We start from the raw sequence: 14,240 nt of genomic DNA, 5'->3' as shown, positions 1-14,240 counted from the left end.
GAGAGTAGAGGGGAGAGTAGAAAGAGGAGTAGAGGGGAGAGTAGAAAGAGAGAGGGGAGAGTAGAGTAGAGAGTAGAGGGGAGAGTAGAGGGGAGAGTAGAGGGGAGAGTAGAGGGGAGAGTAGAGGGAGAGAGAGTAGAGGGGAGAGTAGAAAGAGGGGAGAGTAGAAAGAGGGAGTAGAGGGAGAGTAGAGGGAGAAGTAGAAGAGAGAGGGAGAGTAGAGAGTAGAAGAGAGTAGAGGGGAGAGTAGAAAGAGAGGGAGAGTAGAAAGAGTGTAGAGGAGAGTAGAGAGAGGAGAGGAGAGTAGAAGAGTAGAGGGGAGAGTAGAGAGAGAGGGAGTAGAGAGAGAGTAGAAGAGAGAGAGGAGAGTAGAGGGAGAGAGAAGAGAGTAGAGGGAGAGTAGAGAGAGGGAGAGTAGAAGAGAGTAGAGGGAGAGTAGAGTAGAAAGAGAGTAGAGAGAGAGAGAGTAGAAGAGAGTGAGTAGAGAGGAGGTAGAAGAGTAGAGGGAGAGTAGAGAGAGTCGAGGGGAGAGTAGAGAGAGTAGAGGGGAGAGTAGAGAGGGGAGAGTAGAAAGAGAGTAGAAGAGTAGAGAGAGGGGAGAGTAGAAAGAGGGAGAGTAGAAGGAGAGTAGATGAGAGTAGAAAGAGAGGGGAGAGTAGAAAGAGAGTAGAGGGGGAGAGTAGAAGAGTAGAGGGGAGAGTAGAAAGAGAGTAGAGAGAGAGAGTAGAGTAGAAAGAGAGTAGAGGAGTAGAGGGAGAGTAGAAGAGAGGGAGAAGTAGAGGAGAGGAAGAGAGTAGAAGGGGAGAGTAGAGGGGAGAGTAGAGGGGAGAGTAGAGGGGAGAGAGTAGAAAGAGGGGAGAGTAGAAGAGGGGAGAGTAGAAAGAGGGGAGAGTAGAAAGAGGGAGAGTAGAAAGAGGGAGAGTAGAAGAGGGGAGAGTAGAAAGAGAGAGGGGAGAGTAGAAAGAGAGTAGAGGGGAGAGTAGAAGAGTAGAGGGGAGAGTAGAAAGAGAGTAGAGGGAGAGTAGAAGAGAGGGGAGAGTAGAAAGAGTGAGGAGAGTAGAGGGAGAGTAGAGGGGAGAGTAGAGGGGAGAGTAGAGGGAGAGTAGAGGGAGAGTAGAAAGAGGGGAGAGTAGAAAGAGGGGAGAGTAGAGGGAGAGTAGAGGGAGAGAGAGTAGAAGAGAGGAGAGGGAGAGTAGAGGGGAGAGTAGAAAGAGGGGAGAGTAGAAAGGGAGAGTAGAAAGAGAGTAGAGGGAGAGTAGAAAGAGGAGAGTAGAAAGAGAGAGGGAGAGTAGAAAGAGAGAGGGAGAGTAGAAAGAGAGTAGAGGGGAGAGTAGAAAGAGAGTAGAGGGGAGAGTAGAGAGAGGGGAGAGTAGAAAGAGAGAGGGGAGAGTAGAAGAGAGTAGAGGGGAGAGTAGAAGAGAGTAGAGGGGAGAGTAGAAAGAGAGAGGGAGAGAGAGAGTAGAGGGAGAGTAGAAAGAGAGTAGAGGGGAGAGTAGAGAGAGGGGAGAGTAGAAAGAGAGTAGAGGGGAGAGTAGAGAGTAGAGGGGAGAGTAGGAGAGAGTAGAGGGGAGAGTAGAGAGAGTAGAGGGGAGAGTAGAGAGAGGGGAGAGAGTAAGAAAGAGAGTAGAAAGAGAGTAGAGGGGAGAGTAGAGAGAGGGGAGAGTAGAAAGAGAGTAGAAAGAGAGTAGAGGGGAGAGTAGAAAGAGGGAGAGTAGAGGGGAGAGTAGAGGGGTGAGAGTAGAAAGAGAGAGGGAGAGTAGAGGGGAGAGTAGAGGGAGAGTAGAAAGAGAGTAGAAAGAGAGTAGAGTAGAAAGAGGGGAGAGTAGAAAGAGAGTAGAGGGGAGAGTAGAAAGAGAGTAGAGGGAGAGTAGAGGGAGAGGAGTAGAGGGGAGAGTAGAGGGAGAGTAGAGGGGAGAGTAGAGGGGAGAGTAGAGAGAGAGTAGAGGGGAGAGTAGAGGGAGAGTAGAGGGAGAGTAGAGGGAGAGTAGAAAGAGAGTAGAGGGAGAGTAGAAGAGAGTAGAGGGAGAGTAGAAGAGAGAGGGGAGAGTAGAAAGAGAGAGGGGAGAGTAGAAAGAGAGTAGAGGGGAGAGTAGAGGGAGAGTAGAAGAGAGAGGGGAGAGTAGAGAGAGTAGAAAGAGAGTAGAGGGGAGAGTAGAAAGAGAGTAGAGAGAAGAGAGTAGAGGGGAGAGTAGAAAGAGAGAGGGAGAGTAGAAAGAGAGTAGAGGGGAGAGTAGAAAGAGAGTAGAGGGGAGAGTAGAGAGAGGGGAGAGTAGAAAGAGAGTAGAGGGGAGAGTAGAGAGAGTAGAGGGGAGAGTAGAAGAGAGTAGAGGGGAGAGTAGAGAGAGGGGAGAGTAGAAAGAGAGTAGAAAGAGAGTAGAGGGGAGAGTAGAAAGAGAGTAGAGGGGAGAGTAGAGAGAGGGGAGAGTAGAAAGAGAGTAGAGGGAGAGTAGAGAGAGTAGAGGGAGAGAGTAGAGAGAGTAGAGGGGAGAGTAGAAGAGAGAGGGGAGAGTAGAAGAGAGTAGAGGGGAGAGTAGAGGGGAGAGTAGAAAGAGAGTAGAGGGAGAGTAGAAGAGAGAGGGGAGAGTAGAAAGAGAGTAGAGGGAGAGTAGAGGGAGAGTAGAAAGAGGGGAGAGGGAGAGTAGAAAGAGAGTAGAGGGAGAGTAGAAAGAGAGTAGAGGGGAGAGGGAGAGTAGAAGAGAGTAGAGGGGAGAGTAGAAGAGAGTAGAGGGAGAGTAGAAAGAGAGTAGAAAGAGAGTAGAGGGAGAGTAGAAAGAGAGGGAGAGTAGAAAGAGAGTAGAAGAGAGTAGAGGGGAGAGTAGAAAGAGAGTAGAGTAGAAAGAGAGTAGAGGGGAGAGTAGAAAGAGAGAGGGGAGAGTAGAAAGAGAGTAGAGGGGAGAGTAGAAAGAGTAGAGGGGAGAGTAGAAAGAGAGTAGAGGGGAGAGTAGAAAGAGGGGAGAGTAGAAAGAGTGTAGAGGGAGAGTAGAGGGGAGAGTAGAGGGGAGGTAGAGGGGAGAGTAGAGGGAGAGTAGAGGGGAGAGTAGAAAGAGGGGAGAGTAGAAAGAGGGAGAGTAGAGGGGAGAGGTAGAGGGGAGAGTAGAAAGAGAGAGGGAGAGTAGAGAGTAGAAAGAGAGTAGAGGGGAGAGTAGAAAGAGAGTAGAGTAGAAGAGAGTAGAGGGGAGAGTAGAAAGAGAGAGGGGAGAGTAGAAAGAGAGTAGAGGGGAGAGTAGAAAGAGAGTAGAGGGGAGAGTAGAGAGAGGGGAGAGTAGAAAGAGAGGAGAGGAGAGTAGAAGAGAGTAGAGGGAGAGTAGAGAGAGTAGAGGGGAGAGTAGAGAGAGTAGAGGGGAGAGTAGAGAGAGGGGAGAGTAGAAAGAGAGTAGAAAGAGAGTAGAGGGAGAGTAGAAAGAGAGTAGAGGGGAGAGTAGAGAGAGGGGAGAGTAGAAAGAGAGTAGAGGGAGAGTAGAGAGAGAGGGGAGAGTAGAGAGAGTAGAGGGGAGAGTAGAGAGAGGGAGAGTAGAAAGAGAGTAGAAAGAGAGTAGAGGGGAGAGTAAGAGGGAGAGTAGAGGAGAGTAGGGGAGAGTAGAAAGAGAGAGGGGAGAGTAGAAAGAGAGTAGAGGGAGAGTAGAAAGAGTAGAGGGGAGAGTAGAAAGAGAGTAGAGTAGAAAGAGAGTAGTAGAAGAGAGTAGAGTAGAAAGAGAGTAGAGGGAGAGTAGAAGAGGGAGAGTAGAAAGAGTGTAGAGGGGAGAGTAGAGGGGAGAGTAGAGGGAGAGTAGAAAGAGGGGAGAGTAGAAGAGGGGAGAGTAGAAAGAGGGGAGAGTAGAAAGAGAGAGGGAGAGTAGAAAGAGAGTAGAGGGGAGAGTAGAAAGAGTAGAGGGGAGAGTAGAAAGAGAGTAGAGGGAGAGTAGAAAGAGGGGAGAGTAGAAAGAGTGTAGAGGGGAGAGTAGAGGGGAGAGTAGAGGGGAGAGTAGAGGGGAGAGTAGAAGAGGGGAGAGTAGAAAGAGGGAGAGTAGAGGGGAGAGTAGAGGGGAGAGTAGAAAGAGAGGAGAGGGAGAGAGTAGAGGGGAGAGTAGAAAGAGGGGAGAGTAGAAAGAGGGGAGAGTAGAATGAGAGTAGAGGGGAGAGTAGAAAGAGGGGAGAGTAGAAAGAGAGAGGGGAGAGTAGAAAGAGAGAGGGGAGAGTAGAGGGGAGAGTAGAAAGAGAGAGGGGAGAGTAGAAAGAGAGAGAGGGGAGAGTAGAAAGAGAGTAGAGGGAGAGTAGAGGGGAGAGTAGAAAGAGAGTAGAGGGAGAGTAGAAAGAGAGTAGAAAGAGAGAGGGGAGAGTAGAAAGAGAGAGGGGAGAGTAGAAAGAGAGAGGGGAGAGTAGAAAGAGAGTAGAGGGAGAGTAGAGGGAGAGTAGAAAGAGAGTAGAGGGAGAGTAGAGGGAGAGTAGAAAGAGAGTAGAGGGGAGAGTAGAGGGGAGAGTAGAAAGAGAGTAGAGGGGAGAGTAGAGGGGAGAGTAGAAAGAGAGAGGGGAGAGTAGAAAGAGAGTAGAGGGAGAGTAGAGGGAGAGTAGAAGAGAGTAGAGGGGAGAGTAGAGGGAGAGTAGAAAGAGAGTAGAGGGGAGAGTAGAGGGGAGAGTAGAAAGAGAGAGGGGAGAGTAGAAAGAGAGTAGAAAGAGAGTAGAGGGGAGAGTAGAGGGGAGAGTAGAGGGAGAGAGGGGAGAGTAGAAAGAGAGTAGAGGGAGAGTAGAAGAGAGTAGAGGGAGAGTAGAAAGAGAGTAGAGGGAGAGTAGAAAGAGAGTAGAGGGAGAGTAGAGTAGAAAGAGAGTAGAGGGGAGTAGAAAGAGAGAGGGGAGAGTAGAAAGAGAGTAGAGGGGAGAGTAGAAAGAGAGTAGAGGGGAGAGTAGAGAGAGGGGAGAGTAGAAAGAGAGTAGAGGGGAGAGTAGAAAGAGAGTAGAGGGAGAGTAGAAAGAGAGTAGAGGGGAGAGTAGAGGGGAGAGTAGAAAGAGGGGAGAGGGGAGAGTAGAAAGAGAGTAGAGGGGAGAGTAGAAAGAGAGTAGAGGGAGAGTAGAAAGAGAGTAGAGGGAGAGTAGAAAGAGAGAGGGGAGAGTAGAGGGGAGAGTAGAAAGAGAGAGGGGAGAGTAGAAAGAGAGTAGAGGGAGAGTAGAAAGAGAGTAGAGGGGAGAGTAGAGGGGAGAGTAGAAAGAGAGTAGAGGGAGAGTAGAAGAGAGTAGAAGAGAGAGAGAGAGGGAGAGTAGAAAGAGAGAGGGGAGAGTAGAAAGAGAGAGGGGAGAGTAGAAAGAGAGTAGAGGGAGAGTAGAGGGAGAGTAGAAAGAGAGTAGAGGGAGAGTAGAGGGAGAGTAGAAAGAGAGTAGAGGAGAGAGTAGAGGGGAGAGTAGAAAGAGAGTAGAGGGGAGAGTAGAGGGGAGAGTAGAAAGAGAGAGGGGAGAGTAGAAAGAGAGTAGAGGGAGAGTAGAGGGAGAGTAGAAAGAGAGTAGAGGGGAGAGTAGAGGGGAGAGTAGAAAGAGAGTAGAGGGGAGAGTAGAGGGGAGAGTAGAAAGAGAGAGGGGAGAGTAGAAAGAGAGTAGAAAGAGAGTAGAGGGGAGAGTAGAGGGGAGAGTAGAAAGAGAGAGGGGAGAGTAGAAAGAGAGTAGAAAGAGAGTAGAGGGGAGAGTAGAGGGGAGAGTAGAAAGAGAGAGGGGAGAGTAGAAAGAGAGTAGAAAGAGAGTAGAGGGGAGAGTAGAAAGAGAGTAGAGTAGAAAGAGAGTAGAGGGGAGAGTAGAAAGAGAGAGGGGAGAGTAGAAAGAGAGTAGAGGGGAGAGTAGAAAGAGAGTAGAGGGGAGAGTAGAGAGAGGGGAGAGTAGAAAGAGAGTAGAGGGGAGAGTAGAAAGAGAGTAGAGGGGAGAGTAGAAAGAGAGGAGAGGGGAGAGTAGAAAGAGAGGAGAGGGGAGAGTAGAAAGAGAGGAGAGGGGAGAGTAGAAAGAGGGGAGAGTAGAAAGAGGGAGAAAGAAAGACAGACACAGAGACACTTCAAATAAGCTGGTTCTTCTTGGCTCCTCAGGCCCAAGCAGCAGGAATCCAGATTGAGCAGGATGGCACAGGGAACTGGAGAGGGATGCTGAAGAAAGGAGAGGAGGCCCCAGGCTCTGGACCTGGAAGTCCCCTTAGAGGAGCTGTCAACCTGCTTGATGTGGTAACTGTAGAATGACCCATCAGCATGCAGCAGTGAAGATTTCACCATTTAACCGTTGCCTGCTCTTCTATTCCTTTAAGCCGGTGCCAGTTGCCAGGAAGCTGTCATCACGTGAGCAGCGGGACTGTGAGGTCATTGAGCGCCTCATCAAGTCTTACTTCCTGATTGTTCGCAAGAATATCCAGGACAGGTAGGTCTTCATGCTCCTCCTTAAAGAATAAGACAACAACAAATCATAAAAAATACAACAGTGAACTGATGCTCTCAGAACCTGTCTGTAGTAAATCAAGTAGCCATGATTGATATGTTTTCTCCTTTCTAAGAGGCACCGTAGTACCTTTCACATACCGTGTCCTTGCTCTGCACTTAGTGCATTCATCTATGGCTAATAGTAGTTTCCAGCAAATGTCCCATTTCTTGGTATTTGAACAACAATTGATTCAAAAACTGAAATAGAAAATTACCGAGCCTTTTTGCAAGATAAAAACATTCACTTTGGGAACAGTGTGTAAAGATTTCTCTTTCAGAAATCAGTTGATTTGGAGGTTAACAACCACACAAGATAGAGATGTACTCACATATTTAACATATTTTTGTCTTGTTTTCACAACCCCTAAGAGAATCTGATCCTCCTATTCATAGTACCATAGTGGATGTTTTTTTCCCCCCCGTACTGTTGGCATGGGGCCTTTTAGACCTCAGTAGGGTTAAATTTCTAATATTTAACTTAACTTTATACTTGGATAGTTTATTCAGATCCCTCCATCTGGGGAACATCACAATCACCAGCCCAATCTTGCCACCTTGTTCTCAACCATCTGGTCGCCTGTTTCCTCTCTGCTAGTGTGCCAAAGGCAGTGATGCACTTCCTGGTCAACCATGTGAAGGACAGCCTCCAGAGTGAGCTTGTTGGCCAGCTGTACAAGTCTGGTCTTCTCAACGATCTACTGACCGAGTCGGAAGACATGGCTCAACGGCGCAAGGAGGCTGCCGACATGCTCCAGGTAATGCGCTCTCACCGTGTAGTGGGAAGTGTTCCCAGATGAATTGAAGTCATTTTATAAATCAATGTTTTGATTTGTTTTTAATGTCACCCACAGGCTTTGCAGAAAGCCAGCCAAGTGATTGCAGAGATCAGGGAAACGCATCTGTGGTGAAGAATCAGCAAAGGCAGCTGAATGTGTTATCTAATCATCATGCCCAAAGGACTGATGCACTTGTGTTGGACGTGTGAAAAGGCACTGTTTGGATCCCTGCTCGCATGTACAGTAGGTTATGTGTGGACAAGCTACCTAAAATGTTAACTGAACTTTATTTAAAATTCTTAGTGTTGTGTAGCATTTCAAGATGTACTGCCTCTGTTAGCTAACGTTCAAGAGTTTAGAAACTATAGCAGCCACACAGCCTTTGTGGGAATCATAGGCCAAAAGTACTTTTCATGCTGGGTCACCAGCATGACAAGTACTTTAGTGAACTGGAAATAAGTTTTGATGCCATTTTGGCAGCGCCACAAAGCATTCTGCCAAATTAGAATATGAAAATAATCAAATTCTGTTCAGTCGCTCAATGCGACCTTTTCATTTAGGAATAGCTGTCAGTGTAACAAAACAGCAGGGGATTAGTTCTCTAAATACTACACGTTACCTCTGACTTATGGCAAATATTAGTCTTACCTGTGTACGTACTCCACTTTCTTTTGCGCTCTCGTCATCACACTGTAAAGAAATGCCAATGTTGAGACAGTTATTTATTAGTGGGGATAATGTTATAAGCACTGTTGCAACATGCTGAAGGAAGTTCTTTAATTATGTTTACATATTGCTGCCTACATATGAAATTTATGGTCTGCTGTGCTTCTTTGTATGGTTCCCAACAGAATAAACAAAGGTATTTTAATGGCCACTTAATTTGGATTCATTTGAGAGGACAGGTGGTGGAAAGGAAAAAGATCCTCTATTCTGAGAGATGGGATATATTTTCGGCCTGACAGACGGCCACAACATAGCTCAAACCGTGCCGTCGCTTTTCATTTACTGTTACCCTCTTCCTCAACCTGCCTTTGGTGCAGATGTGTTCAGCCGCTAGGTTTGCCCTCAAACATAGTGATTGGGTTTTTGTTCAAAACTACTAAGAACTTATAAGAAAATTGTGACGCACGGCCAAAACAACTTAAAAGCCTACAAGACATTTGCTTCATTAAGAGTGCAACTCCAAACAAATGCTCAGTGCCAGATTTTGGTACTACAGTTTTTATATTTAATTTCTTGTCACTATCAGTACTACCCAGTCCTATCTGTGTAGAAAGCATATTCACACCTGCATACAGAATGCTGTCTTTTCAAACTCAACATCTTTTCAGTAAATATACTGTGTAATGGCCTATATGCTCTGTACTATTAAAGAAAATTACTTTAAATATAGAAGAACACCACAGCATTGTGTTATTGGAAAATGAAGAATGCATCATTTAAACAGCTGCCCTACCTCTGACTTGGTGTCTGTTCTTTTTCATGCTCTGTCAACAAAGACCTAATAAATTCAGTTTGATCAACCAAATCTCTGAACTGAACATTAGCATTACCACCTCCAAACTAATTCAACTGACTGCTTTCTTTTAGACATATTTACAAGAACAGTGCTGTAGACAGCTTTAAGTTTCCAAATTTGTAATTTTACTGAAAGTAAGAATATAGGTTTTGCTGTGTGGTTTCTGAACATTACTTTAAACCCCCTTGTGGCCACTCTATTTTACTAAACTCACATCTAGCTGCAGATCATGACCACTACAGTAAGTCTTCAAACTACTTGAATGAAGATGTGCAGAGGGATGTTGAGTAATAGATGAGGAGATAAAGTTGCTGCATCAGTTAAGACAATTTTAAGGAGAGTGTGAAACAGTATAAATTCCTACTGCTTGTGTACAAATAAAAAGGTAACCTTTTCAATGGCTCACTATAAGCAATGGAAAAAGTGATTTAAATTTGTTTAGCCATAGGATGTTGACAGAAGTATCTATTCTATATTTACCCACAAGCACAAATCAGAGCAGTCTCAGGTGTTCACAGATGCTGCTACTTACCTCTGGTGGTTCTGGGTCCGAGTCTGGAGCAGATTGATCTGTGGGGGACAAACGTGGAAGAGTACAGGCTAAGCACACAAACAGCAGGCGCAGGCTGAGTGAAACAGTGAACAGCTTTGTTCTAAACTGGAGTTTGGCGGTGCAAGATGTGTAAATGGCAAATTGTCTGCACTTATAGCCCTTTTCCATCTATTGGTACTCAGTGCACTTTACGCTGCTTCTCATTAACACACGCACGGAGGAGCTGCTATGCACCTGGTCAATGCTCACCGGGAGCAAATAAGTTAGAGTTCAGCGTCTCGCTCAAAGAGACTTCGACGTGTGAGCGGAGGAGCTGGGGATCGGACCAGCAACTAGGGGATTGGTGACCGCTCAACCACCCTTATGTGTTCACCCGAGGTCTAAATAATTTAATCTGCAGATGGAGACTCCCCTCTATTCTTCCGACTGGAGTTATCAATCAACTCAATCCTACAGGCGAACCCAAAGAAGCTCAGAAATGTAATGTTTATGATCCAGTCAAAATGTTCCTTACGGCTACAGCTAAGAGATGCTGCTCTGACAGAGTCAGAACTTCAGATTAAATTTTCTCAAAGTTTGAAAGAATGTGTGACACCTGGAATTATGCACTGACTACTGTTTTAGTTTTGATTTGGACTACATTAGATTTAAAATCAAATCTGTTGTTGAATTGTGTTTGAACTTAATAAATGGAACACTGACTGAAAGTTTGATATTAAACTAGGATTTTCCACTTGAGTAGATCACTCAGGCTAACTCTGTAACTACTGGCAAGGAAGCAAAGGACACTCCTGATCTGGTTTCTATAAACTACACATACCAAAAAGTACCAACTAAATGTAGCAGTAGTGTATCTGCCCTTTAGAGTTTCCCTTACTGGTTTAAATACAAACCAGTCTGTGAAAGCTTCATCAAGACACACAGCCTAGTTCCTGTTCCTCAGCTTCTATACCCTTCAAGCACACAGAAAGCAGAACTACACATCTCATTAACTGTTATCCACAGCCTCTGTTGCTCATTGATTCGGGTCTGGAAGTACACTGATCTGGAAGTCAAGTCACATTTATTTTAGGTAGATGCCCTCAGGACATCTTTGCATTGGATGCACAGTACACAACATTTCAGCTGTCACATTTTATGGATTTTTCAGGACTGCAGGCTGTGTACCACTCATTTGCCTCTTTCATTATCAATTTATCCCATGCCAAAAAAACAAAACACATTTGGTAAGTTATGTATATATTAAAGGTCTATCATTTTCAAAACACTAATGAATTTCCCATTAGTATAGACAACTGAACAAGGCCTTACTTCAACTTGTCCTCGTTCAGATGGTCATCATTGAAGGTTCTCTTTTCGTTCATCTGCTTCTTCGCGCCCCTTTGCCATTTTGCTGGAGAGGACAACAAACAGGATGAACAGAAGAGGGGGGGGGGGAAGCCACATTAACATTAGAAATAAACATTTAAAAACTCTGATAATTGTGTGCTGACTAACCTCCTGTTCTGCTGAGTCCTGATTACCCAAATATTCTTCCTGGTGTCCCCTGCTTCTTACAAACCTCCTTGTGCTCCTTTCTCTTTATAACATTATCATGGAAGAACTAACACACCACCTGCTGAACAAATACTGAAGGAAACCTCTTACCGCTGTCATTATTTAAACATTTACAGTTTTTGACTAAAGGCCTCATTTGAAGTTAAAGCTGCACTAACAGATTTTTTTTTTTGCCTCTAGGGGCAACAGAATGAGGCTGTGAATAAAACCCTGGCCTATTTTTAAGATAAATTAACAAACTCTCTTACCAACTGCAACTTATTTGCACATTTAGCCAGTAAATTTCTGGCAACCTCATAAATGGGTGAGAGTTATGCCCTATGCTTTTCTGAGCCGTTTTATTAAGCTACACTGACCAACGGTCTGCTGCCAGAAAGGCAAAACAAGAGGGATTGAGCACCCTTTTCACTCTTAATTAGAAGTTCATTCTTATTACTTCCTGCTGCCAGAACAGATTTCCTAACAGGACGGGAGGACAATCCTGGTGGGGGTTCACTGGGAAAGATCCTATTTGTATTTGGGACACTGAGAAAACTACAGCGGTGTCAGTTACTAGGGAGGACACACTGTTGTATACAGGGTTGAGGGCTCAAAAAGATCAGTGTGATTACTCACAGCAACATGAGCCGGTTTCTCCTCCCGCTCAGCCTTCTCAGCACGTCCATAAACACCCACCCACTTTCTTGGAAGAGTTATGATTCTGTTAAGGAGAGTGATGAACTCTTCCTCCTCCTCCTTCCTCAAAATGGAGTGGGCCTCGATCAGAGAGTCCAGCTCAGCCAGATCCTTCTCCTGACACTTCTCGTTCCATCCTGAAAACAGACATACGGTTGTAGCAGTTTATAGGGGGACCTTATTATTCCCAAAGACCAAACCTTATCATTTTAGATACAGTGGTGAATTTCTCCTTTTTTTACATGGAAAGATACAGAATTTTTCCAACATGTCTATAATACAACACCTTTACTGTGTCTGTGTCTCTTAAAATGGAATTTTTCACTTACAAAGTCGACCTTTTCTCCTTGTTTCTTTGGTACAGCCATAGCAGGAACACATGCCCTAAAATAAAACATTTCTCAATTAGAGTAAGTATTTACAGCCACATTATCACAAGCTGATTTTATACAGATTAAAATTCCAGCAGACTCACTTTGGTTTGGAGTCATTAGTCATAATAAAAGGAAGAAAATTCAGTTACTCGTGCACCTTTAACATGTGTTTTTTTTATCCCTTTCAGACTAAAACTGCATAAAATATAATAAACTCACATTTGATGTGCGATTGTTAAAATGACTCATGCTCCCTCACTCTCCTCTGGGCTAAAATAAATGGGACTCGGTGACTGACCATCACATTCCCCAAACGGTGACAAATGGAGCGAGTAGCTAAATTACTGGAATGGAGTATGTAGTCAGATTATGTATCTGAGACTTTTCTGTTACAATCTTGCGCTTTCTGCACAATGTCGAGCACAGTAGTGATGTGAAACATTACGTAAAAGCCTGTTGTCATTTAGTCCGCTCAGAATAACAAAGGCTGCTTCTAAAAGCGTTTTTGAAATACTACATGACCTTTATTTTGGCAGCCTGTGTATGTGTAAGTGAGCATGTGTTGTGCAGCACTTTGTGCTTTGTATCAGTTGTCAAATGGACAAAATGTTTTTATGAGGCCTCAGCAGCCAGTACCTTCATCTGCAGCCCAAGTCCCTACAGCAGAAGACATAAAAATGTTAGTGCATCAGCATAGAGAATTCAAGGTGATTTACTTTATGTGCTATAACACTGGTATAATATCTACTTCATTCTTTTGATATGAAAAACCTGCCAATCAGATGCAGAAATAAAAGGGCTATACTAGGTTAGAATCTAAGTAAACTGGGAGTAGAAGCTTAGTTTACTTTACAGACAGTGGACTAAGTTATGTTGTACATGTCTGTTCTGGGAGTAAACATTGGGAAAATATACAAGATATTTACACCACATTTGAAAATGATTGAAAAGTACAAATACCTCAGAACTAAAGGTCTCTTCAGCATTGTTCAGTCAAGCCATGTACAAAAGTTTGAAGGTGCGACGTCTACGATTCAGAGGGCTCTATCTGCAGAAACGGAAATATGCGTTTATACATTTTATCAGCGTGTAACCACCTGAATATAAGAATTGCTGTGTTTTCTTAATCTTAGCATAATAATCTTTCCATTTCTGCCGTGTGTCTACGGTGACCCACAGTCACACTATTGTATTCATATATGTCATATCATACTGTTGCAAATGATGCTATGAGCAGTCCTGCACATATAACAATTAAAATATGTTAAATATTTAATTGTATCCTTTATACTCTGCATTTTTTTGGAGCTATAGTAAAATGAAAGCAGAGGAGAATTAACTCTTACTTTAACTTTATTATTTTCACTTTACTTTATAGAACCTAAAGTTTAACAAAGCCAAGTCTGATAAAAGTAAGTCAGAGACCTGACTAATGCTTGGTAGAGAACACTCACTGCAGTACAATACCATCCCGCAAGTGTAAAGTAAAATAAATAAGAGTGAAAATGTATTATTTAGACAGAAACAGCCTTCTTTCTTTAGTATCCCCCATGTCTGAGTGAAGAAAATATGGATTAGTGTATCAGTGAGACTCCGACAAACAGTTCGCGGCTGGGATTTGGTCAAACTGCAACTGTCTCTTGGGACGCGCAGAGCTGTTGTCTGACATTGGCTCTGAACAAAGCTCAAACGGGGAAGGCGCTCCGATCACAAACAGACTAAGCCGTTTGTGACTCGTCACATATCAAAGTCATGTCTCAGAAGGAAAAACCTATTTATCCTTTCTGGTTACTTTGTGCCATTTAACATCTCTCTTTCAAAGCCCATGTGTTGTTGAAAATGTGTTCAGATCCTTTGAGCACAATCAGTCCATCTGTGTTTAATTACTTTTGTCCTAGAAAAAAAAAAAAAAAAAAGTGTTTTTGAAAACTTGTTCTGCAGGAAAAAAAAAAAAACAGTGAATGTGACTGAGAAACATCATGACAACATTGAACTATGAATAGTAACGCATCAAAGTTTACCTAAGATTCACTGCAGGGGCTCCTGGCCACAGACAAGCAGGGGCCCCCTTTGTAGGAAAGGATCCCCAGACTGTCCATCCAGACTCAACATGTTTGTGTCTTTGGAATTGTTTTGTGGTCATCATGTGTCTCTTGTTGGCCAACTGTTTGTGGTCATTTTGTCTCTGTGCTTACATTTAGCCATATTTTTATGTCTTTGCAGAACCTCTGGCCCAGGGCCCACTCAACCTCTCAGGCCATGTAATACACCCATGGAGCCCCCCTCCAAAAGGCTACAAGAGAAATCTGGGGACTGAAATTATTAATAAGTGAAAACAAAACACAAAATATATTACTGCTTACTGTG

At 44.1% G+C, this 14,240-nt stretch overlaps 1 protein-coding gene across 2 annotated transcripts in view; it reads left to right on the top strand.

Annotated features, from left to right (window-relative positions):
* LOC137106583 (dynamin-1-like protein) overlaps positions 1 to 8,657 on the top strand; it is a 20,167-nt gene extending 11,510 nt beyond the window's left edge. For both annotated transcript variants that reach the window (XM_067490085.1, XM_067490086.1), the window contains 4 exons: positions 6,036 to 6,167; positions 6,248 to 6,357; positions 7,012 to 7,171; positions 7,268 to 8,657. In XM_067490085.1, the coding sequence (XP_067346186.1) occupies positions 6,036 to 6,167; positions 6,248 to 6,357; positions 7,012 to 7,171; positions 7,268 to 7,324 (459 nt within the window). In that variant the 3' untranslated portion in view covers positions 7,325 to 8,657. The remainder of the gene's footprint in view (positions 1 to 6,035; positions 6,168 to 6,247; positions 6,358 to 7,011; positions 7,172 to 7,267) is intronic.
* The last annotated feature ends 5,583 nt before the right edge of the window (positions 8,658 to 14,240 follow it).

Source organism: Channa argus, chromosome 21 (genome assembly GCF_033026475.1).
Source record: "Channa argus isolate prfri chromosome 21, Channa argus male v1.0, whole genome shotgun sequence".
Taxonomy (NCBI): domain Eukaryota; kingdom Metazoa; phylum Chordata; class Actinopteri; order Anabantiformes; family Channidae; genus Channa; species Channa argus.
The sequence above is the reverse complement of the archived record's forward strand: the minus strand, read 5'-3'. Positions and strand labels throughout refer to the sequence as shown.